This window comes from Apostichopus japonicus, chromosome 6 (assembly GCF_037975245.1).
Source record: "Apostichopus japonicus isolate 1M-3 chromosome 6, ASM3797524v1, whole genome shotgun sequence".
In the NCBI taxonomy this organism is placed as follows: Eukaryota; Metazoa; Echinodermata; class Holothuroidea; order Aspidochirotida; family Stichopodidae; genus Apostichopus; species Apostichopus japonicus.
Window position 1 is genome coordinate 7,249,728 of NC_092566.1, and position 25,455 is coordinate 7,275,182.

Consider the following 25,455-nt stretch of genomic DNA (forward strand, 5'->3'; position numbering starts at 1 on the left):
AAATTGATGCATTGACGTGATCCGTTATCTCGTCAAAACGTCAATTTTCTGAATTTTGTCATCTTGTCGAGATGGTATACGAAGTAAGTGTGCAACTCGTCAATTTGCAGAAATTGTTTTGTCAAGTTGGTAACTCGTCAATGCAATGTCCCTTCTACGCTTCCGTACATCTGTCTAGTTGTAAAATTAATGTTACTCTCTGCGTCCAACACAAAATATGATTGGCTCTTGCTGAAGGTGCCGTGCCGGTGGTTCGGTGACTCCGTGGACAGCTTACCAAAAAGACTGAGATGTCACTGGAGCTGATTGCTACTGTAAGCTAGGCCCTAATAGTGAATTCTATCAGAAATTAATAAATTCACAAACGGCATTTCGGCGTAAATAATTATGGAGACAATAACAGCTGTTTAACACTTGGTTCGACTTAGGCCTAGCCCACACTGGCGCTCCCCACGTTAGCCACACGGTAGGCCAAATGTGGTGAACGCTAGGACCGCCTGTGACCTAGCCTAGCCGACTTGAATTAAAATGTAGAAGTACTTCTATTTGTAGTGAAACAATTTGTAAAAGTGCCTAAAAATTGATGTTTCCTAGCCTGTTTCCTAGCCTATTTCCTCTGTCGAAATGTTAGGTGTTTTTGTTAAAGATGTGTCAGTCAGTGTGTGGATTAAAGTTGCATTTGAAAAAGTGGTAACAATTTATAAGATATAATATTATAAACAACGTGCACTATGAATCCATCCAAGGTATTTATTGAAGAAAAATCAATCCAAAAGTTACAGTTTACTGCAACCCACCCCCCCCCCCCACACATCATATGACCCTTTGATTAAAAAAGAACAGTTTAGGCTGTTAAATTTCAGAATCTATTTTCACTGCAAGGATGAATTGAATGTCAACGTGCTTAATTTATGAGATGTTGACTGTTGACTATAAGTTGTTATAATAATTATTTATACTTTGCAAACTTGATGCGTAATGCCTCATCCGGTAGCTGTGTTTTGGACTCTCCATGGTGCCATTCCTTGTCCATATTTTGTACTTTCATTTCTTGTAGCATAATAAAACACAAGTTTTCAAGTTGGAGATTGCCTGTTCCAGAGCTAAAATTAGATTGTTGTGTATGCTTTATGCGTGTATACATATTCCTGCGATCTAGCAACTCTGTATTGTTGTCTAATCGACTCTTCTTTTAACTTGTTCATCAACCGTGAGTCTATTGTGAAGTCCTTCATTCCTTGTACGAATATTACCCATGTCTGTGAGCTACAGTACAGGCTATGGTTTGTACTAATATTTTCTATACTACTACTATAAAGGTTCATTATGCTAGTATAGGCCATTGTATATAGTAAATACAGATAGAACCATGCATACCTATGAAAACCATGGTGTAACAAATAAATGTTCTTGCATCACTCAATTACAAAATTTACAAAATTCTTGCAAATTTTTTGTAAAGTCACATTACAAAATTCCTTGTTTTTCTCTGTTATACTTTGCACAATTGACCTATAGGCCTACTAACATTTTGTTTTTACTTTATATAGCACATGCATGTACAAACCAACCCCTTGCAACTCTATGATACTTTGTTTGCACAATTGACCTATACTAACATTTTGTTTGTAAATTTATAGCACCATGTACAAGCTGCCCCTTGCAACTCTATGATACTTTGTTTGCACAATTGACCTATATTAACATTTTGTTCGTACATTTTATAGCACCATGTACAAGCTATCTGCTTGCAACGCTCTTATACTTTGTACAATTGACCGATCATAGGCCTACTAACATTTTGTTTGTACTTTATATAGCACCATGCACAAACCAACCTCTTGAAACTCTATTAAACTTTGTTTGCACAATTGATCTATACTAACATGTTGTTTGTACATTTTATAGCACCATGTACAAACTATCTTCTTACAACTCTGTTATACTTTGTTTGTACAATTGACCTATACTAACATGTTTGTACTTTATATAGCACCATGTACAAACCCCTTGCAACTCTATGATACTTTGTTTGCACAATTGACCTATAATAACATTTTGTTTGTAAATTTATAGCACCATGTACGAACCCCTTGTAACTCTATGATACTTTGTTTGCACAATTGACCTGATTAACATTTTGTTTGTACATTTTATAGCACCATGTACTGTACAAACTATCTGCTTGCAACGCTGTTATATGTTGTACAATTGACCTATAGGCCTACTAACATTTTGTTTGTACTTTATATAGCACCATGTACAAACCAACCCCTTGCAACTCTATTAAACTTTGTTTGCACAATTGATCTATACTAACATGTTGTTTGTACATGTTATAGCACCATGTACAAACTATCTTCTTGCAACTCTGTTATACTTTGTTTGTACAATTGACCTACAGGCCTTCTAACATTTTGTTTGTACTTGATATAGCACTATGTACAAACTATCTCCTTGCAACTCTATTAAACTTTGTTTGCACAATTGATCTATACTAACATGTTTTTTGTACTACATTTTATAGCACCATGTACAAACTATCTCCTTGCAACTCTGTTTTACTTTGTTTTTACAATTGACCTATAGGCCTTCTAACATTTTGTTTGTACTTGATATAGCACCATGTACAAACTATGTCCTTGCAACTCTGTTATACTTTGTTTGTACAATTGACCTATAGGCCTACTAACATTTTGTTTGTACTTTATATCACACCATGTACAAACTAACCAGTTGCAACTCTGCCAGTGACTCTACATGATAAACTTTAAAGAAGACCTCATAAAACTCATTAATTTACCGATTTTGTCCGCCCTGTCAACCTATAAACTTACATATATTGCCTAACTTACACAAATACTATGTTACCTTTTCCTTTTTTGGAGGCATACGTCACCCAGCTATTAGGTACATGAATGTACTCCAACACCATGAATAACGATATGAAAGTACTGTATATTTACCAACTCTATTAAAACGTTAGTTATTCTGCCGTAGCTGCTTTACTAGCTGAATTCTGTAGTGCTTTGACGATCATGTAACATAGATAATATGCCATTAGACGTAGTAGTTGTGACAGGTGTTCTCGACACAAAGCCCAATAGCGAACAGGTCTAGACACTTTAGTAGTACCCATTATTAACGATAATTTACCTGGTGTCCCACCACTGACTGACCTTAAACCTAATCGATTATATGGATCATGAGTAGCAGAGGCGTAGCTAGACTTCTCGTAGTTTCTGTTCTAGTTTTAGGGGGACCCAAAGCTTTTCCAAGAAGGCAGGCAGAACCTTTTTAAAAAAAAACATTTTTCTGACCATTTCTGGAAGCCAGACAAATATCTGTGGAGCCTAGGCCTAGGCCTCCCCTCGCTATGAAACAGACGAGTAGTCCTAGTTTCCAAAATCTAACAGTATTATTTTTTTAAATCTATATCGTTCACACCTATAGATGGCTGTACAGCATTGTCTAGTTGATTGGCAATGCATACAGTGCATATCTGTATATTCAATGCAGGTACAGTAATATATGTTTGAATTTGTAAAGGGTTTATGGAAACATTGAATGACTGGGATATTCCACAGACAACATCTTCTGCACTTCTGGTGACAGTAGATATTAAGAAGATAGTGAAAACATCTTCCACAAGTGAAGGTTTGTGTAAAATATTTCAACCGTGGGGCATATACTATTTGTACCGTATATGTTTTGTTTGTTGGGGGGGGGAGGGAGAAAGAAGAACCTAGATGTTAAGGTACCTATTTTCAGTGTAGAGACAGTTAATTGAGCTAGTATATGCTGCAAAAATTTAGTCTTGTAGGTTTTTAATCATTATTATGATTTTTTTGCTCACTGTATAATGTGTGCATGATGATAAAAAAATAGATATTTTTTTGGCATCACTTCCCAAATCATTTATTTGCTGTGACTTCAACATATCAATTAAACTTCCAGCATGGCTGTAGTAGAATACACTGGATCCAAATCTAGCTAGTTTGTTTTGAGACAAGTCTTGAGTTGAAGGTAATTTTTTCCCTTTTGAGATTTTTCCCTTATTGGCCTCTTGATTTGGTTCTGTTTTTGTAGTAAATGCATGATCTAAGTCTGAAAGAATGCTACCATATTTGGTTCAATTGTTTGCTTTCTCAATTTTGTCGGTTGCTGAGTCACAATAGTGTATGTAATTGTCATAGTACAGATTCCTAGTCCCAGGTCTCTTTGATAGTATCATTTGGTTAGTCACAGGCCATTATCATATATTGAGTTGATGTAAATATGTAAATAATACCCTCCCGCCCCCTCCCCTCCCCTCGCTTAGCCATTGTGGCTCATTTCGAAAACTATTCTTGTCTAATACAATCTTGCGTTGTAAAGTCTGAATCTCAGCAAAGTTCCTGCCAGTATGATTAAGGTATACTCATAGGCGTAGGAGCCCAATTTGATTTGGGGGGGCTGTAACGACTTGCCCAAAAAATATAACCAACATTTGGTTTTTTTAAATCCCCATGTTCCTCTCTTCCCCTTTTCTCAGCCTCCCTTTCTCTTTCCGTAACTCTCTTCCAACTTGCTCCCCAGGATTTCATTCCTCTGTTTACTGTCTTTATATTACAGTAACGTTAACGTGTCATGTAGGCTCCGACAAGCTGCACGGCTGTTGTGGCAAATTCTCTCGGAAAGACGTTGTCTTGCCTTTTGTTTGTCTGAACAGCAAACTTTGGTTGTTAGAAAACAATTTAGCAAAATAGCAATTGAAGAAATGACTAATATGTACACCAGCTAGTGTAGGAGAGATGTGTATACTGTAGGTCTGGCTGGTGAATATAACACTAGCTAAGTTGAGCCAGTGAAACTCCAATCCAGGTGGATCATAGACCTATACCACTATTTTTCATTTCAGTATCTTCAGAGTTATGAAGGGCAATACTAATTCATCATTTTAGCTATGCCATGTGGTATCCTTTTAATAGTTACAATGAATTCTGAAAACCTCCAAAGGGTTTGGTCATCTCAGACGGCAATAAAACTTTGCCATTTGTCTAGCTCATGAAATGTCTGACTGCGGTGCTTTCTGCTTAAAACCAGACAGACAAACAAACATACAGACAAGTTAAAGGCATTGAAGACTCGCCCCAAACCGAGTGCGGCCATTTGAAAAAGTTAACTTTCTGTTGCTTGCAAGTGATGTTTTGTTCGTGTCGCTACAAAATGCAGACAGTAATGAAATGTGATACCTTGTTATCTTTAGCTGGACCTGAGATGTCCATCACTGTATCGTTTGTACACTGTGCTGTGGGTATTGACTGTAGCTGTATGTACTGACTGTACACTAGTGTCTCATTACCGACGGTAGCAAGCTGTGTGTGTATTTTCTGGGATTGATGGTGGTGATTAACACTTCTGTTACACCTCATTCAAAACTAGGTCAAATTACTGACATTAGACGTTTCTTTTTGGGGGAGTCTTCACACCCTTTAATCAACAGTTTGTGCCACGGATGATTATTTTTGTAGGCCTCCTGTATTTTGGTGAACCAGGCCATGGAGCTATTACCGAATAGCTCCATGACCAGACCCACCTTTACAACACCTGCGGTTTATGCCCCCAAAAATGTGTCACCTCAATTTACAATTTATATTAGACCTTCATGTGTGCAATTCGCGTTATCAAAATCTAAATACTTATGAGGTCTTGAATATGTGGGGAAATCTTCTGCTCACAGCTGTTTTCTCTTACAATTTTATCGGTTGTACTGAAGGAGTGGTTCACATTTTACCATTAAGAAGAAAACTTGGTATGTCTGTCTATTAAGAGTTTAATAGAAATAGTTTCAACATTGGATTCAGATTATTAGCTTTAATCATGATTTTACTTTGACTTAGGTTTTTTTTTTTGTTCTTTGAGGCAAAAAACTGATTCCAGTTAAGTTTAGGTGAACAGTTAATTTAGCTGTATACAAACCTCTGAATGAACCACTATTAGAACTAAAAGTTTGTTTAATTCAATGAACAACTTCCTTCACACTGACGTCAGTCATTTAGTCATAACAGCCGGAGCACATATTTAACAAATGAATTTGCTTTTTTTCTTCCATCTTGTTACGTGTGTGTGTTAACAAAGTTAATTTAAGAGGAACCTAGATTTTTCTATATTTCTGAAGAATGCATCAGGCTATGAATGTACGTACGTCAGTCCTTTCTGCTCTGATCATACCTGGTCCAGTACTCAGTATATGCATACACAATAGGACAATATGTTCACTGTACCGTGAGTTGGCATCAAGCTCTGCTTGGCACCAAAATCAACTTGCAAAAATTCTTTTCTGCTTCAGTAAACTCAGACTTCTAAAAACAAGTACTGCAGTATGAGACCATTCAACAGTCGAATCATGGACGAAATTGTAGTTTAAACACAAAATTGGGGTAAGGACAACAGGTTCCAGGTTTGCTTGTGTTCCAGCGCATGAGATTACATGTTGTAGTCAGTAACTCTACAGCTAGTTGACGTATGTGGCAAAAATTGACTGATTTTTCTTCGAAGCTTGTACTCTTACTTCTGTCCTAGAACTATTCAAGCTGGTGGTGAGTTAATTAAGTATTATAATTTTTATTTAACATCAAACTGAACCTATTCTGGTGATTTTTATAGTTTAGGAGAGAAAATAAGTGTGCTTTCTATATTTGATGCTCTGTAACCCAGCCCCCACTCCTCCCCCATCCTTCCCCACCCCAACCCCTACTAACCCACATAATATATAAATATAATAAAAATTTGGCAGAAATAACAGATGACCTTTGAAACACCAACAGAATGTTAATTTGGAAAATAGTAAGAAATGTTTATAGGCTCATACCAGAGAAGGAAAGGTAATGTTAAACAGGAAGTTGTTATGGAATTGTGTTAATAAAGATGTACATGTTGCATTACATTTGCCTCAAAAATCTGATGTTATATCATACTCCATGATGGTCAAGCCTGCCTATAAAAAACAGTCCTCCTCAAATTCACTCAAGCATTAATAATTTGTTACTAATTAATAGCATAGACTACCCCAAATACTGCCATTAGCTTACATCCTTGAGCCTAATTAATTGCCATATGATTGTAAGACACAGTGTTTTAAAGGCCAGCACTACTTTCCTGTGTGTGAAGACAAGTTTGGCTTGACCACTGAAATAGCACACTGTGTTTAATCATAAATTTGTGCAGAGGAGCATTCAGTATGGCTAGCATTACCAACTCAGGTAAATTTTCAATCTCCCCTGTTTTTGGCCAAAACCAGCGGACTGGGTGGTATTTGCCGCCCTAGGCAGGGAAGATTAATTGCAATGTAGAATGTGGTCCAAAATTGTTGGTTTATAGCTGATACATGTAAGCCTTATTTTCTGGGGCCATCTGGGCCCGAAAAAATTCCAGGCCCATTTTTGGGCTAGGTGGGCTCAAATAATATTTCCACTTCAGATGCATTGTGGGACACACATTCTTTGGGGTCTAATTGTTTGGACCCAATATTTACATAATACAATTTTTGGGAGTTTTATTTTGGGGACAAATATATGTTTGAGCCACTTTGTTTGGGCCAAGTATTTTTGGGATCAAATTCAGAATATATCCAAACTTGGAATACAGTTGTTGGTTAATAGCTGGTACATATGTGGGCATAAATATTATGATATTGGACAATGACATACAACACTTGAATATTCAATATTAGCAAGGAATCATAGTGCCTGCTGGGCTCTAATTGTGACAAACTTACTTCAAACCTCCAATAACTGTGAAACTGTTAACAATGTTAAACAGCTCCCTGAATTGACTCTCTAGTAAAAACTCTGTAACAAAAGTGGTACAAAAACAGTACAAACAGCAATGAATTAAACACTTTTTTTTTTGCCTTAGGGTCCGTCTTGAAATTTCCCAATAAATTTACAAACGTAGTGAATATCACTGAAAATAATACTATAATATGAATGATCAAATTAAGACAATTTCATAGGTTTGTCTACGAAATGAACCTTTACTAGCTGGCGGTAAATCGGTAATTGAAATGCAGTTTCAACTCTTTTTTTTTTCTACTACATGTCTGTATTCATCACATGCCAAAAGCAAAGTGGAGAGTTTCAAAGAAATCAAACTTCCTATTCTATTTTAAGCGAGTTGTGGTTTCCTATCGTTATTAAAAATTTTCATCAAGTCGATTGTTTATTTTTGGAAATGTTCCAAAATATATATATATATTTTCTTACCTGAACCTCCTTACCTGTTGTTAGAGCTAATTTTTATATTGTTAATATAATATAGAAAGGGAAACGTATAGGTTATTCCCCAAATAAAATACAAAAATAGAACAGTTTGTAACATGTTTCCACCACAATTGCAACCAATGTTACAACTCACCATGCATGTTGAAACACTGACCTTTGGGTGACAAAAGGTTTAAGTTGCAAACATTGAAACATATATGTGACACTCTTGACCATGGGGCCAATACTGGAATGTCAATTACATTAGGGTAGTGTCATCCTTTCACCACTTTGATGGCAGATATGCCATGATAATCCAAATGTAAGGCCTGTATATACGAGCCAGTTGTGACAATTTGCTATTGCTAATACCTCTCTAAACTGTCACCTCCCCTCCCATCCCCCACGCCCCCCAATATTATGCTTCAAAGCACTGGAATGGACAGTGCAAACAGTTCTTAACCATAATCTGATTGAAATATGATATTCATACTGCTCATACTGACAGTATGAGTGCTTTGAAGTGGGACATGACTACAATATATATATATAGAAATAAATGTCCTAACTGGGTGTATATATACATCTGTTTAACTCTGCAATTCAACAAAATCACACTTGGATACATACAGTATGAAACAAGACAGACTAATTTCTGGTATTTACACTTAAGGGGCTCTTGAAAATTACCATTTTTATGGATGAAAAAGGCTGCGATATATTTTTACTCGGGACAATATTAAACTGACAAGTTGAACTGTTCAAACTATGGTTCCTTTATAACCATGCATTATTTGATGGCGGTCAATAGCTTAGTATTTTATTCGCTTCAAGCTGACTACCATGATTCTTGCAAAAATCTCATTGTGTAATAACACGTAGGTGGTAACACCATTGTCATTAATTGAGACAAAATGGTTTTGCATCGATATTGGTGGAATGAGTCATATTTTCATTCTTTATTTTCTAGTTAGTAATCCAGTGTGCGGTTTTATTGTTTGGAGCTAATTTTAATTTTGATGTCAGACTTATTTTCAGATTCGATGTTATAACCATCAACAATGCCTTTCCACTATATATATATGTTTGTTTGACGTCTGCGGTCATATTTTTTTCTTTTCTTTTTTCATTTTGTTAATACCGATCTGTGGTTGCATGTATTATAATCATGCATGACGATGCTGATTGTTCGATATCTCCCAGACCCTTCACCTCACTAATGATATTGAAACTGCAGCTCTTTTAGTAAGGTGATTGTGGTAAAAAAATTGTAGATTCTACTCAATATACTGAACCCCCCCCCCCCCCACCAGATGAAGAACTTGTGTTTATGATTAGTCAATTTTTTTCTTTCTTTTTGTTTCTTGTTCAAATTATGAAGCAGAATGTATGCATAAAAGGTACTATTGAACAGTAATTATCACCATGTGACAGTGCATCAATGATCTAAAGGTGTAAATCAAACAATATTGTGACAACTTCCACCTATTATTGGAAGGGGGCAGGGGTGTCAATCGGAATTGAAAAATGGGGATGGGGGAAATAAATGACTGAACATGGATAAAACTGAAGGAGTCTGCAATCGCCTTGTCACAAAGCCTCTATCGGGGGGGTCCAGGGGCCTACTTTAGGGCCCCTGATAGGGTCCAGGAGTGAAGTCCCAGTCAGTCCAGGGGGGGGACTCACAACTACAAATCTTCAAGTTTGTTACTGTTTGGTCCCTGAATTGATGTGTCAGTCATAAATATATTTTAACATAAGTCACATCTGACTATAGTGATTAGACCCATGTTTAAGAAACACTGGGCACATTTACTTTATCGGAAACATAAAAACCTATAATATAAAGATACTTCAGGGCTGTACCCTGGGTAGACCTCCTATGGGGAGAGTTGAGGAACAGCGAAAGACATGTATCTTCCAAATGTTACATGTGTGTTTATACCAGGGCATTTTTGAAGAAAGTTTCAGTGGCTGGGCCATTTCCCAAAAGGGACCATCATGACACTAAGTGGAGTGCCATCATTGGTTGGCACGTAGCACAGCAAGAAAATATTTGCCAAAAATGCCTCCCAGATAACCAGAAATGGCACGTCCCAGGCCTTGTAAGTTGCATCTAAACATTCTTAAGTTTGAGATCTCATGTTCTAGAAATTTACACATATTCATTAGAAGAAATAAAAAAATCTTCATAAAATAACTTTGTAGGGGAAAAACTGGGACTTTACGTCGCTTTATAACCTCTGATATATTCACTGTTTTACACAGGTCCATTTGAAGGTATAATAGTACACTAGGGTATTCTGATAGTAGCCGAACCCCTCTAGATGCTGATGGGAAGCCATATAGGGAATGTATGTGTAAATTAATGGTTGGGTTTGTGTTATCATTCTTTGTTTTACATGCCAAAAAGGGCCTACGGGGGTTGGGGGAGGGGGTGGATGAGCTGATTGGGTGGGCGGTGTAAGGGACTGTGCCTCAATTCTTTGTTAAACTATTGGGGCACTGATAAAGGGGCTAACAATGAAACTGATAGGCCTATATTAAACATCTATAGATGCAACAAACTATTTATGATATAAGTTTCACATGAGAATGCTACACTTGTTCACGCAGGTGAAATCTTAGGAGCTAGCCCTGTACGTTTATTATTAGCCTAACAAAACTTGTGAAAATCAAACAAACCCAAGGTCATCGCATCTGCAATCATGCATATCCGTATTTATAAGTGGTTAAAATAAACTTGTACTTTTTGAACGCCATTCCTACAGTACGTGCCTAGAATCTTGATGTTGCATGCACACTATACTGACTAAATAAAATCAGAAGAAGTGATATGGTCATTCTGCCAAAACTAAGTGAAATTGCGTACCCCTGTCCAGGATTTCACACTATTGTAGGCCTACCCCCATTTAGGAAGTGGGGATCTCACAGGGACAGCTGCCCTCCCCCTCCCCCCCCCCACAGGCTATGGCCCTGTACTTGGCATCAGTTAAATCACAAATAAAATATTTTGTGAACATATATATACGTAACTATACCAAACTAGATCTTGAGGTATAACAAGTAACATGGTTATAACAACAACATTGACAAGCAGCTTAGCACCCAGACTTAGCACCATATATGTATCTGTCTCAAAACTACTATGTATGTATTTTAGATCCTCCTGCAAGTAGGAACTCGCGAAGAAGCCTGATTTGGCTTATCAAAGCCGCAAGCTGAACAAAGTCAGTCTCTTAGATTCATATTTAACTCTGTAACTAGACGACATATGTACATTAATCTTGGAGTGACTCGAACTGGGGATCTTATGATTGGAAGGCACAGGCATTAACCACTGAGCTAACACTCCTTATGTAATTAGGAAATATGTAATTATGAGATATGTAACTATGAAATGTAAATATGAAATATGTAATTATGTCAAAAAAATTAAAATTGTGATGAGTGGCATTCCAAACTAAACTGAATGCACAATATAATTTACATGTACATGTAGTGTTACATTTCTTGTACATGATATTACCACATACTATAAAATATGAAATATAATATTGTAGAAAGGAGACTAGCAAATGATGCGTGTCTGTGGAGACTCGAACGAAATGAAACAAACAAGCAAAATTTATACTTCGTCTCTCTATCATGGTTCCAAAATACCACTGGGTTTAATGGCCAGTGATTTCAAAGAAAGTACAAGCATAAGAATAAAAATAAAAGGGCGGTGGAGCAAACAGCAACAGTGTGAAAAGGTGTTCACTCTCACATCTCGATGGCTAGTATAGATCGAGACACTAATTAAATCTTTGTTAAAGTAATTATAAAAACAGGGAGGATATTCGAATGGATCTTTCCTGTCTACAGATTCGATAGCAAGTGGCGTGGATTTGTGGCAAGAAAGTTATGCAAGAAAGTTACGCAAGAGGTAGAACACTACCACTAGGCGTGATTTGTAAACGAAGAACACCTTTCATTTACCAAGACAGTACTTGCGTGGCAACAAGCTATGAAATAATGAATATTCAAGAAGGGTGAAAGTCAAGACTTTCGTAGAACGATGGAAATAATTAACACGATCCATCACATGTGCTTTCTTTATTTGCTGGCTTAGCAGATAGCCTAAGTGGGGTATGGGCAGGGTTCCTCATTTTAATTTACGCTACTTTAAATGAAATCTGTATTTCATATTACAACCCAATTGAAAAGTTATGTTTTTCATCGGGGGAAGCTTGAACAGATGAGAATAAAAAATAATCATGACTACTAAATACAAAGCACAATGTACAGTAATAAGAGATAAGTTTACGAGATACAAGGGTCATGAATAGCCTGATAGGCCTATAGCGCCTAAAAGAGTCAGTCACTAAACCCGGAGGGGGAGGGGCCGAGGGGGCAACATTTGATATCGTGTCCCTACACTTCAGAAAATGGTGGGTCGTGTCCCCCGTCCCAATTGTTTATGGGGTGGGAGGGGCACGGCCGGGAGTTATTGGCCAGTGTTTTAACAAGCTGCATGTGACTCAAGTCACTAAACTTTAAAACTGATGTGACTCGAACAAGTTTGTCAAACATTTACACATGCATAGAAATAACACAGTGACTCTCGCAGGAAAAACACTGACAAAGACTCCGTCGGCTCACTCAATCTTTGAACCGACTCACTACAACTCTAAGAGTTGGCTCTTTCCCCCTCTCCTCCCTCCTTCCCCACCCCTTCTTTCCTACTCCTTTTCTTTCTATTTATTTTCTTGTTTTTGTTTGGATTCCCGCAGGTAAGCCGGAGGAGAAGAACCCACCACCATGCAACTGTTACCCATCCTCCTTGCCGTGTTCATAGCCGGCGTCAGTGCCAATCATGATTCCACAGAGTGTAGTCATAGAAAGCTCGGGCTCATCGAAGGCAACGTCACTCTGGGTTTCATGTTTTCCTTTTTTGGATCTGGCGACGAAACTTCAACGATTTGTGATGAGACCGTCATACCCAATCCTCAAAACATCCAGCTGCTTGAAGCATTTATATTTGCTATTAAGAAAGCAGAAGGAAGAATCCCAGGCATTTCTATAGGTGAGTTTATACATGCAGATGTTGTAAAGGGGAGAGGGGATTATGTAGGAATGCAATATGCCCCCACCATATCCTCCAACCCCCCACACCAGCTTCACAAATGCTTCACAAATATTTAAATTACAGTTTCAAGTGAAATTACCCAGACTCTCCTTTCTCATCAAACCTGGTCCGTCCTTCCCGCACACCCCTTTCTTCCCCCCCCTTCATCATCCTTCCTCCCCCCCCTCAATTTTTCGATTTTTGAAGGTGCTCAGATGCCAAATGCTGGCACTTGTGTAGCTTTTAAAGCACATACACAAGTACTAGTTTTGAAACAGTTTACATCTTTTTTTTTTTTAGTGAAATATATTACGTACCTGGTAAAAGTTATTAGTTTGTTTCAAAGAGATTTTACAAGGGACGGATTGAGAGCCGTAAGCAATGTTTCTCGTATGCGTAACTGATGCATTATTAGTCTGTATGATTTTGGCATTGGCTAGGCCCAATTTATGTTGAATATATTGTTAGGAATGTCGGGATTTTAGATTAAAATAGTGCTGGGCGGGATCCACGATTTTTAAGATAGTGCTGGGCGGTGCCGCCCAGCGTGGGCACATCCCTGATAAAGGTGTAAAATGCAAATTTTATGGTTAATGAATCTAATTTTTGATGACTGTGTTGCATACTGATTTCTGGTACTTTTTTATTGTTGCTATAGGTCTTGAAGCATATGACACTTGTTACTCCAGGGCTGCAGCAGTGGATCATTCTGTCACATTTCTGAAAGACCGCTTGATTAGTCAGGGTGATAGTAATGTCCTCCAAGGCTGTGGAGAAAGAGTGAAGCCAGGTACGGGCATAGTAAACAGAGTTTTCTCACTGTACCAGCGTTTTCAGTAAAACTTTTGTGGAATTCTACCAAATATAACTTTTTCAGTTAACAAGTAAATTTTTTTTTTTTTTTTTTTACTCCTTTGACATGGCGATCTATATTAGCTACAGGGTTAAGTGCAAGATATAAATATTGTGATCCTGTTTTTTAAAACAAAATAAACGGTCAATTGAAAATAAATCAATCAAATAAGCGTTTTAGTTTTCTTCCCCTTTCATTTATATTATTATTTTTTTTTTTATAGTTTGTTTCCATTCACCAATTTCTCTCCAGTATATATGTATATATTTATTATATTCAAAATGGGGAAAACATTCTATAGGCATTGCACTTCTTTTCCATGCATTTGTATAGCTTAAATATTGTATCATAAATATTATATCAATTAACATGATGAATGTTTTTTTCTTTCTTTGTACCTGTCTCTCTAGATTGTATTGTATATCAAAATATTCGTTTATACTTTGTAAAACATTCATGTACTGTACAAAATTGCTGGAAAGAAATTGTTGTCATTGTCATTTAGCCTGAAATTTCTGTGCAAAGGACTCATATTATTTTTTTAGGGGGGGGGGGAGTGACGGTTCCAATTAATAAAGTAAACTTCAGTAAAATGTTCAATTCTCTTTGCTTGTATATGCAGTTAAAGTATAATGCCAAATGTCCTGAGACAAAATGTCAAGAATTTAATTTCAATAATTAATTAATAACGTTTCCATCTTTGCCAAAAATTTAAGAAAATTGATTATCATATTTGCTGTTTTATTAAGTCTTTTTTTTTATCTTTGGTAATTGCATCAGGTTTAATTGGCTCCCATGACGATGGCCTTGGATCAGTTTTAGGTACTTTGTTGTCTAATGCATTTGTTGCAACTACAGGATATGCTGCCGACCTGCTTACGTTGTCTGACACGTTCGGACTCGATTATGTCACCAGGAGGGTACCATCATATGTAGAAGAAATAAGGGTAGGTGCTACATTCAGATGTGAAATGAGGTATTATCATGAGCACAAGTTTCTAAACCTGGACTTGTATAATTACGTCAACGTTATAATAATAATAATAATAAACAATTATCAAATATTAATTATTAATTAAATATCACATCTAGATTTGACTTTATCAAAAGAAATGAAATGTTTTGAAAATGGAGGCTTATACTCATTTCTATTGATTCTTTCTAGTTTTACTTTTGCCTCTTGTTGCTCTTGTTTTGTTTTATCTATCTATCTCTCTCTCCACCTCTCTCCCTCTCCACCTCTTGCTCGCTGAAGGTGATGGCAGACTTTATGAATACCGTAAATATGAGCTATGTCTATCTGGTCTCTACCGATAGCGAAGAATCGACATTGCGGTCCAATCTCTTCCTGGACACTGCAGCTAAGACCGGAATGTGCGTCTCACAGCATTACCGACTGAACGATTCGGTTAGCGTCCTCGATGAAATTTACAGGAGTCTCTTCTCCAGTACGGTGAAGACAGTGGTCGTATTAACCGAGGCTGGTTTCTTCAGGGACCTTGCGATGAAAGCTGCGGACCACCAAGTATCGGATCTACAATTCATCGTCACCTTCGATCTATTTCTGAGTGTCCCTGTCCGCACCTTCCCTTCAAATATAGCGACAGTTTATAGTGCTGTACCAGATAGCTTGGACACATCGCAAGGAGACGACGACGAATTTGATAGCTACTTCAAAAATTTGAACCTGACAGCTCACAGCCAGGAAGCCAACCCTTGGTTTCGACATTTTTGGGAGAGCAGTTATGATTGCAGCTTCGACGGGAGCGAGGGTTCCATGTGCGACCAATCAGATATCACCGAGCATATGACGTCGTACCAGAGGAACCCCTTCGTGGCACCAGTGATCGATTCCGTGGATGCCCACGTCCAGGCTCTGAAGGATGTGTTAGAATGCGACGAAGCTACCTGCGACGAATTGCCTGCATTCACGCAAGAAACATACTTGGCCAGGCTGAAGCAAGTGGATTTCGCCAGTCAAGTCGGAAACAATGGAAGAGTCGCTTTCAAACCCAGCGGAGACCCAGAATATACTCGGTTTCAGGTGATGGCATTGAACAATACTGATGGACAGAAATACTTGGTGAGTTAAAAAGCCACTTCTTTTGCAAGTTAGATCTCAAACTGTTAAACAATATGTTATATTTCCAAACCTATGCACACTAGTTTCTATATAGTGTAATCGGTGAACTATAGCTGCAAAGGCTAACATGAACTATCTCTGCTTCTTTTGCTGGAAAAGGTGCAGTTGTCTCATAATTTGCCAGACATGTTTTTCACAATAAACAACTTTTTCTTCTAATTCTTACGCTATATTTAAAAAAATAAAATAATACTGTTAGCAAACTGGCTTATCCACTAGTCTGGAGCCTGTGTAAGAGAATGTGTAAAAGTAAGTTGGATCCTCAGTGTTTTTTCAAGCGATATTAATGCTTGAGTTTTTCCTGTCCCTCGAAAGCCCTGTCCAACAGCCACAAGATATCCCTTTTTTTTTGGTGAAAATGTTCTCAAACTCTGTTAATTTCACCTTACAAAACACCTAACTAAACATTTGCGCCAAAAAAAAACTAACACAAAAGAGAAATGTAAACATGTGCAAAGAAGATGTTTAAAAAATGATCACACCTTCTTATAAACATTTTCGTTTTGCACAATTTAAATCTCTTGTTTGTTTGGTATGGCCAATTGAGGCTGCCCTTAATTACCTACACATGGTAAGGATCTTTCAAGTGCAGTTACCAGAGAAACCAGATCAACAAAAATTGCTTTACCACTCTGCATGCTTTGGATCTGACGTGTAACAAACTTAAAAGCAGGCAAAGCTCATGCATGTGGTCACAAAATGCATTGCGGGTATAACTTTATTATATATAACTTCAAACAAAAACAGCTATGTCGTTGGTTGTGTCCGTGAAATGGATGGTTGTCTAGTTTTTTGTTTTTTTTGTTTTTGGCTTTTCAGGTCACAGAATGGTCCAATGGCGTATTTGGTGCATTCACAGATTTTCCAATCCAAGCCTCCCAATGTGAAGAAGTTTGCTTGGATCCTCAGTGTTTTCTTTTGAGGCTGAAGGAAGGAGAAGCTGTGGTGAGTAGAGATTGCAAAAACCAGGTCTTCCTGTCATGGTTTGTGTAATTCCTCTATGAATCTGTGCAATAAACAAACCATCATTAATTAGCCTACTTTTAAAGCAGCATTTTGCGTTGGGTCACTTTTTTCCACCTTTTTAACATGTGCATCGATTTTTTTACATGTATCAATCATAAAACAGCAAACTAAGATACCATCCAAGTTTCACCCTGCCAAGAGCGTTAATTAGCGAGTAATTAACGATTTATATCGATAACGAGTAAAAGTGTCCTCAACAAAGTTTTCATATCTCCAAATCCACTAGTTTGAATTCCACCAATCAGTGAATAGTATCTTTATTCATGAGCATTTTGCGTTTGGTCGCCGTTTTCTACTTTTTTGACATGTCCATCGAGTTTCTTACATACATCAAATCACAAAACAGCAAATTAAGATATTAGCCAAGTTTTTCCCTGCCAAAAACGTTAATTGGCGAGTATTGCACATACAAAATTAAATCGCATTCAGTTCCCAAACCCACTAGTTTGAATTCAACCAATCAGAGATGCAGGTTTAGTTATGAGCCGTTGCTAAAAATAGATTCAAGACTTTGCGTTGGGAGTTGTTATGCAACTCCCTGGTACAACTGCCATATAGACTGTACACAAATCAAGCATTGTGTTATATTACGTATCTGTCAATGACGTTCGTAGTGTTGAAATATTCATATTATGGGCGAGGTTTATCGGGTTCCCAACGGAAAATATCTTGGAGAACAACAAAGTTGAAAGTTGCATTTTTTCGACTTTTATGCCACCATTTGAAGTAAAATATAAATAGATAAGCTAGTTATGTATGTCGTTATGGCATAGTGGAGTCAGTGAGGTTGAGAAATATCATAGAAAAGGACGCAAAATGCTGCTTTAAAAATCATTCCAGGTTTTTACATGACGGTGATCAAGCTTGCCTACAGGAAAAAACAGTCCTCCTCAAGTTCACTCGAGCGTTACTGATTTGATACTTGATAGCATAAAACTACTAAGTACTTTCTTTGTGTGCACAGAAGAAATGGCAGAGTCTGTCTTCCGGCTAGCCAGGCCTATATTGCTGATAGTTTTTCTATGCTAATTTTAAAGACATGCACAACAAAGAGAGCTAAAGCTGGAATTCGATTATTACAAGTCAGTTAATTAGGAACTCTGGACTAAAGGGAGAAGGAGAATGATGCGGTCCATCTTGGTTTGAAACAGCGTCTAAAATTATGGAAGAAAATAGAGGAAAAATGGATTTTTGGTGAGATATGCAAGACTTCAAGAACAACTTCACCTGTGACTGATTTGAGCTCCTCTTATTGGTGAAATTTTATTTTATACTCTTGGAGGCACTAGGTAGATGTATAGATCTACATAGATATACAAAGATGTATACATCCTCCCAGTAACTCCAAGAATATAAAAGAAAATTGATCTACGTAGATCTATGTAGATCTATAAATCTCTATACTCGTACATGTTATAATGGGTTTGTATGAATATAAAGTTCCAAACCACATTCGTATTTTATCCTGAGCATTCTTGCTACCTTACAAGTTTCTTTCATTTCACTCTATTAGCTTCTCCTTCAGAATGATTTGTCCGACATCATTAGCAATGGAATTATGTTCTTTGGTATGTTTGAACAGGGAACTCCCTTAATATCCTGTATAAATATGTACATTATATCTATACTGTTGGCGATTTATTATTACACTTCTATGGCAAACCTAAGCTTCCAATTTTCCTCTTGCGTAGGCATACGTTGAGGGCGATGTAATCCTCGCTGGGTTTTTCCCCGTCAACGAATGGAATGAAGAGATATCGCAGTGCGGTGACCTCAGTGAGAGTGGCGCCCTCTACGTGGAAGCCATGCTGTACGCCATCGAAGCCATTAATAACGACACCGACCTCCTACCTGGCATAACCCTCGGAATGGACGGTTTCAACACCTGCAACTTTCCACAGAGGGCGGCAGACATCACCCTCGATCTATTACAGAGAGGGTCGTTCGACTTGGGCCATTCTGCGACCCGTCTATCCGCTGACGGAACACGGCTGGAGCACTTCTTCGGGATCGTCGGTCCCAGAGAATTGGACGTGGTCGCTGTTGTCAACAGTCTCGTCAGCAGCAACAAGGTCCCTATGATAGGTTATGATGTGGACGACCCGTCTGTAAATACCTTCTCATACCCTAACTTTGCACGTATCCTTCCATCCTCCATCAGCTACATCCATCCTCTCTTTCGATACATGAGCGAACAGAAAATTTTTTACTTCCAATTACTCTACTTAGATGATGGATCACCAGGACTCAGGACAACCCTCAGTTACTTTGGTGCTGGAAGTTGGGTAAGTCCTATAGCCATTTTTTTTTTTTTTTTTTTTGGGGGGGGGGGGGGCTTTAGGCAAGTATGGCTACAATATTTGATCTGAGAATCATCAAGTACATTGTAGCTTTTGAAAGTGTTCTGAGTCTGAAAATATAAGTAGGCCTACCCCAAGTCACCCATTTTAATTCCCTGCCAAGTCACCCATTTTAATTCCCTGGGGTGGGTTACCTGCCTGCCCATTTTCCTGTTAGTGTCCTATTAGGAGTATCATCACTACACTAGAGAGGCTGGGAGTAAGTGCTATTTTAGCTACTTTTACTTTTTGAGATATTGTGTGTACAATGCTTTCAGACTTTGACCATATGCTGACCTCAAATGACCTTTGACCAATACCAACAACAATCCTAAACCACTTCTATCTAACCTACATACCAAATACGAAATGTACCCTGTTATCCTTTAGAAGCCTGATACACACGTCATAACTAAAAAGTGAGGGATTTGTCATTCTTTACATTAAATGAATGTTATTTCATTCAAGTGTTTCTTTGTTGATATTTGACGCATGTTGTGGTATGTTCTCTTTGGCCCAAACAGAAAATACAACATGTATTGTTCTTACCTATTTCATCATTTGTGACAAAGGAGCAGATTAATTCTGTTTTGTGTATATTTTGTATATCATCGTACAAAGTTTGGCAGAGAGCAGATAAATTCAGAGTGGGTTCTTTCTTTCTTGATCTTCACCACCCTGTTATCTAGACCAATGTCTGCCTTGCACAGAGCATTAAAATTCCTCAGACCGATAGCGATGAGGAGTGGAATGAATTGTTTGATGACTTGACCAAGAAACCAGACGCTAGAGCCGTATTCATACACGCCCCCTCCGATGTTATCCTCAAAGTCTTAACCCGAATGGAAAGCAGAACATTTCCAGAGCCGTACTTGATTTTAGCCGGGCCGTCTTGGAAACTAACCAATGAAGATATCAGCGGCCTAAGCATAACTAGAGGTAAGTAATTGAGGGAAGGCTACACCATTACAATATTCCCTGCCTATAGCAAATTCCCGGCCTCCAGAGTCCCTTGTTTTTTGGACAAAAAACGGGAGATTGTATATCTACCTGAGTTGGTATCATGCTAGCCCTACTGAATGCTCCCCTGCACAAATTCATGATTTAACACATGCACAGTGTACTATTTCAGTGGTCAAGCAAAACTTGTGCTTACACAGGAAAGTAGTGGTAGCCATTAGAGCACTTGCGTTTACAATCATATGGTGGCTGGTCAGATATTTAGGTGTGCTCAAGGATGAATCCTAATGGCAGTACTTGGGGTAGTTCAAGCTATTAAGTAACAAATTATTAATGCTCGATTGATTTTGAGGAGTACTGTTTTTTTCTATAGGCAGGCTCGAACCATCATGGTAACGCTGGTGATGGTCCCAGCGAGATATATCACCAGCACAGCTAACGAGTCTCCCACTTTCCCACTGTGCTGTCAGTTGAAGCAATTATTAGAAGTATTCATAAAAACTAAAGCTTTGAAATCAGCAGTGTTACTCTCTTATAGACATAATAAATAAAAAATAGACATATCAGTATGGGTGAGACCTAACAAAAACTGGACAATCCTGTCTAAAAGCCTTCTATACAAACATAGGGACGGATATGGTCAAACATTTTTCATAAAAGTTTGACTGAATACAGAGATGGAATGGTCAAGTATCTTCCCTACAAAATCTTGAAACCGAACAGTGGAGTCTGTATGTACTGGGAATGGAAAGATAATGCCCACTGTTCAGTCTTGCTTGGAGAAGTCGTTTCCTGGAGACCCTCTGTAAATTATCTTGCATGATTCAAGATCACTGATGAAAAATATTGTGAGAGATGCAGTGAACTGCTTTCTGAATTCGGACATGAGGCAGTATCACTTGATTTAATTTCTACCATATTTCGGGGAAGGGAGTGGGGGAGGTGTAACACAGATACCCTCTATCATGCCCTACTTATGAGCTGTATTATAGCCTTCTTTTAGTCCATTTTAGAATCAGTTTTTTTTTTTATTGCTACTCCTCTTTGCAACTGGAATCCAAATATGCTTTATATAATTATTTTGTTTTCTTTGGTACGAACAGGTGCTTTAATACTCCAGTCACCAGATCGAAATTACAAAAATTTCGAGGAGCACTTGCAAAACAGGGTACAATTCCCAAACAACACTCGTAATCCATGGTTTAATGACTACTGGACGGAGACATTTAAGTGCAATATAGCCTCCTCTGGATCTAACACATGCACTGGTATGTTTTTATTAGCTTTACTTTATCATCAAACAGTTGGCGAGTTCCAAGCAAGTTCAAACTGTATATATATATATATATTTGAAAATCGTAATGAGTTGGAAAATCAAGAACAGTGAAAAAACTTCCAGCCTCCACCGGGATTTGAACCTGGTATATATATATATATATATATATATATATATATATATGCTAATGGTATTTATTACATGTATGTTGTAAAACAACTTGATCGTTAGCAGTGTGGTATGGTTTAATCCGGGGTTTTCCAATGTTTTGCAGAGGAGGGCCACATGGAATGATTATGATGAAGGAGGGGGCTGCATGAACCCTTCGCTCGATTTTTTGCCCGAAGCCCAAGGCAACAAAATGTGAGCACTGCGCGCGGAGCGCACTGACTTATTTTCCTTCCTGATAAAACAGATGAATAAAGTTCAGCCCCCCCCCCTCCGCTGAGAGAGTGTCACACAAACTGACCTGTATGCAGTTTTTGGACCCAGAAGGTTCGAATGATTGATTATATAGCTTCAAATTGTTATCAATAAATCTGCTCACTAAAATTTGGCACCGTAGATCATCTCTGGTGGGCCGGACGCAACCCTGCGGCGGGCCGGACTGTGGCCCGCGGGCCGTAGGTTGGACAATCCTGGTTTAATCTTATCAGTTGTCATACTGTAGGTGATGTGATTTCCCATGTGCATTGAGGTGTTTTTTACATACCTTTGTTACTGCTTGAAAAGCATTAAGAGAGCATTGTTTATAAACTGCTATGTTGTCATTAAACTACTGCAAATGACCCGAGTAATAGGAAGATGTAATACAGTGAGATTTTATCAATATCGGGAAGAAAAGGGGGACCATTTCTAGCGGCCCGGGGAAAGAGCCTTTATTTGACAGCTGATTTTCACCCTCGCCTTTGTGGGAAGAACTGATTTTGAAGGGCCCGTAACTACATGAATATGGTACCAGATTTCAAGCTAAAAAAAAAGGAGCATATAGGGGGTCCTCTTTCTACATTGTGATTCAGTTGTCACTTTCTTGCGTTCCCGTCTTTTTCTGTTCAACAGGCCAAGAAAGATCGCAACAGAATGATGAGGTGATACCTCAAGTCATCGATGCTACATATGCAATGGCGAATACTCTCCACACTTTACAAATCCAATACTGCGGCAATGCTAACCAGAAAGTCTGTCCTGAACTGCTCACGGTCGACGGTGACACTTTTATTGAGACCCTGCGGGACGTAATAGACTTTACCAGCATCAACGATGAACGCCGAGTCACTTTTGATTATCAACTGGGCTTGGATTATTCTTACAATGTGATGAATGTGCAGGAAGGCCAATTGGTCCAGGTCAGTAAACCATATGATAGTACCAAAACCATCGCTGCGAACCCCCTTCCACCCCCCCCCAAAAACCCCACTATTTTTCTGCTTACTGTTCCAGATATCGGGACATACAAAGAAAATGCCAAAAGGTTTGAAAACACAGCAAGCAACCAAATCAGTGGATTGGAATCCCTGTTTTTTGTTGTTGTTGTTGGCTAATGCAGTTTGGCTCCTTACCATACAGTTTATGGAAACCTAAGTTTGGCTATGGACTTGAAGTGTTTAAAGTATCAATTAAGCCATTAATTAGTGTATACTGGCCAGCCTTGTCTCTCCTGTTCGCATAACTTTTGTTTTCTTACTTTTTCTTCGTTGATATTGTTTTCTAAAAGATTGGAACCCTAGAAAACTTTCTGGTAACGCCAGTTGCTGACCAGTCGTTTAAGGTTTATGACGCGGATGGTCAAGAGATTACTGATGATGCAGAGAGAGTCTTTCAATGCCAAACTGAGAGCTGTGAGAAGTCATGCAGAAGGCCTGACACTGATATGGTGGCAGAATCACATCAGGATGGTTCTGGTGATGTATGGATTGGAGGTAAGTTAGTCTATTCATTCATTCATTCATTCATTCATTCAATTGATTGATTGATTTGATTCATCCATTCATTGATTCATTCATTCCATCGATTCATTCATTCATTCCATTGATTGATTGATTGACTCATTTCATTGATTCATTAATTCTTCCCATTGACTCATTAATTAATTCCATTGATTCATTCATTCCATTCATTCATTCATTCATTTGGGGAAAAGTTATGCTCTCCAAGAAGGTAGCACGCATGTCTCATTCCTATACAATAAATTGTTGTTTGAAATCGGAAGTACAAACAGTTTCAAAAGCATCCTAGAAGCACTGTAGTTTACACTAAGGATAAAAACAGCTTTAAGCAACATAATTCAAGTTTAAATTAGTGGCAGACGAGAATGTCATAATATTTTGTGAGACAAATGTTCTGCAAATGTAAGTGCCAAAATTCTAAGCTTTTGTATTAGATATTTCCAGTCAGGGCTGGTACATAGGAATAATGTCCCCTGCATTATTTCTATATTGATTGATTGATTGATATTGATTGCTAGACGGACGGACGGACGGACGGAATGAATGAATGAATGAATGAATGAATTAATTAATTAATTAATTTATATAGCACCTTAGTCAATAAAAACTGGCTTTAAGGTGCTTTACAATAAAAACATACCAGTCAAGAAAATAAACAATAACTGAATGTTGAAGATTCAGATATATAAAGGTAAAAAGGCATTAGATAGTCGAAAGGCAAAATAAGTCAGTGCAAAATTCAAATTCATATTAAAAGAGCAAAAAAAAAAAAAAATTATGAAGCAATAGTCTTGGAAAGAAAATGATGATTGCACAAGATATGAAATATTTACCCCCCCCCCCCAAAAAAAACCCAGATATGAAGTATATGGCATGAAAACTGCAGGTTCAAAAACGTGGCTGTACATGAACCCAAGATATGAGACATGGTGTATAAGCCGATTTATGGAAATACAATATAATAATAATAATAATAATACATAGTTTTTATATAGCGCCAATCAAACTTTGAAATAATTCTCGTAGCGCCTAACATAATAATAACAATTATAACATATATGTTTTGGTGAAAAGATACGTTTTTGAGAGCTGATTTGAAACTGTTCACAGTATTGCACATTTTTACATGTTCTGGAAGTAAGATCCACAGGCACGGTGCACTGGATGCGAACTTTCTCAGGCCGTAAGTCTGTGTTTTGACTCTAAGGATGAGTAACATCAGCAATGAATTAGAGCGAAGTGAGCGTGTGGATGATGGTCGGAGCTGCAACAAGTTAGTGAGGTAGCTTGGTCCTACATTGTGCATACATTTGAACACCATCAGAAGTAGTTTGTAGTTGATTCGTTCACGTATCGGGAGCCAGTGGAGTTCGATCATATAAATTCCTTATAAATATAAATTCCAGATATCATACATGGTATATAGGCCTTTGATATGAAACTTGGTGGAGTGGTTTCTAGGATTCCTGAAGTTACAGACAGTACTTACTACCTCTTTGCTCCTAACCCCCCATTCGTTAACCTTTTTGAGTGTTGATGAGTTTTCTCAGCAGGGTATC

At 37.9% G+C, this 25,455-nt stretch overlaps 1 protein-coding gene and 1 long non-coding RNA gene across 2 annotated transcripts in view; one reads left to right on the plus strand and one right to left on the minus strand.

Moving 5' to 3' along the window:
• Positions 1-5,384, minus strand: part of LOC139968843 (uncharacterized) — a 97,546-nt gene extending 92,162 nt beyond the window's left edge. The window contains exon 1 of the long non-coding RNA XR_011793555.1: positions 5,235-5,384. This is a non-coding gene — a long non-coding RNA (uncharacterized lncRNA). The remainder of the gene's footprint in view (positions 1-5,234) is intronic.
• Positions 5,385-6,327: 943 nt separating this feature from the next.
• LOC139968836 (uncharacterized) overlaps positions 6,328-25,455 on the plus strand; it is a 31,313-nt gene continuing 12,185 nt past the window's right edge. The window contains exons 1-11 of the mRNA XM_071973339.1: positions 6,328-6,581; positions 13,019-13,311; positions 14,012-14,143; positions 14,987-15,153; positions 15,462-16,289; positions 17,169-17,294; positions 19,067-19,660; positions 20,404-20,653; positions 21,778-21,942; positions 23,010-23,296; positions 23,665-23,869. Of these exons, the coding sequence (XP_071829440.1) occupies positions 13,047-13,311; positions 14,012-14,143; positions 14,987-15,153; positions 15,462-16,289; positions 17,169-17,294; positions 19,067-19,660; positions 20,404-20,653; positions 21,778-21,942; positions 23,010-23,296; positions 23,665-23,869 (3,019 nt within the window). The 5' untranslated portion in view covers positions 6,328-6,581; positions 13,019-13,046. The remainder of the gene's footprint in view (positions 6,582-13,018; positions 13,312-14,011; positions 14,144-14,986; positions 15,154-15,461; positions 16,290-17,168; positions 17,295-19,066; positions 19,661-20,403; positions 20,654-21,777; positions 21,943-23,009; positions 23,297-23,664; positions 23,870-25,455) is intronic.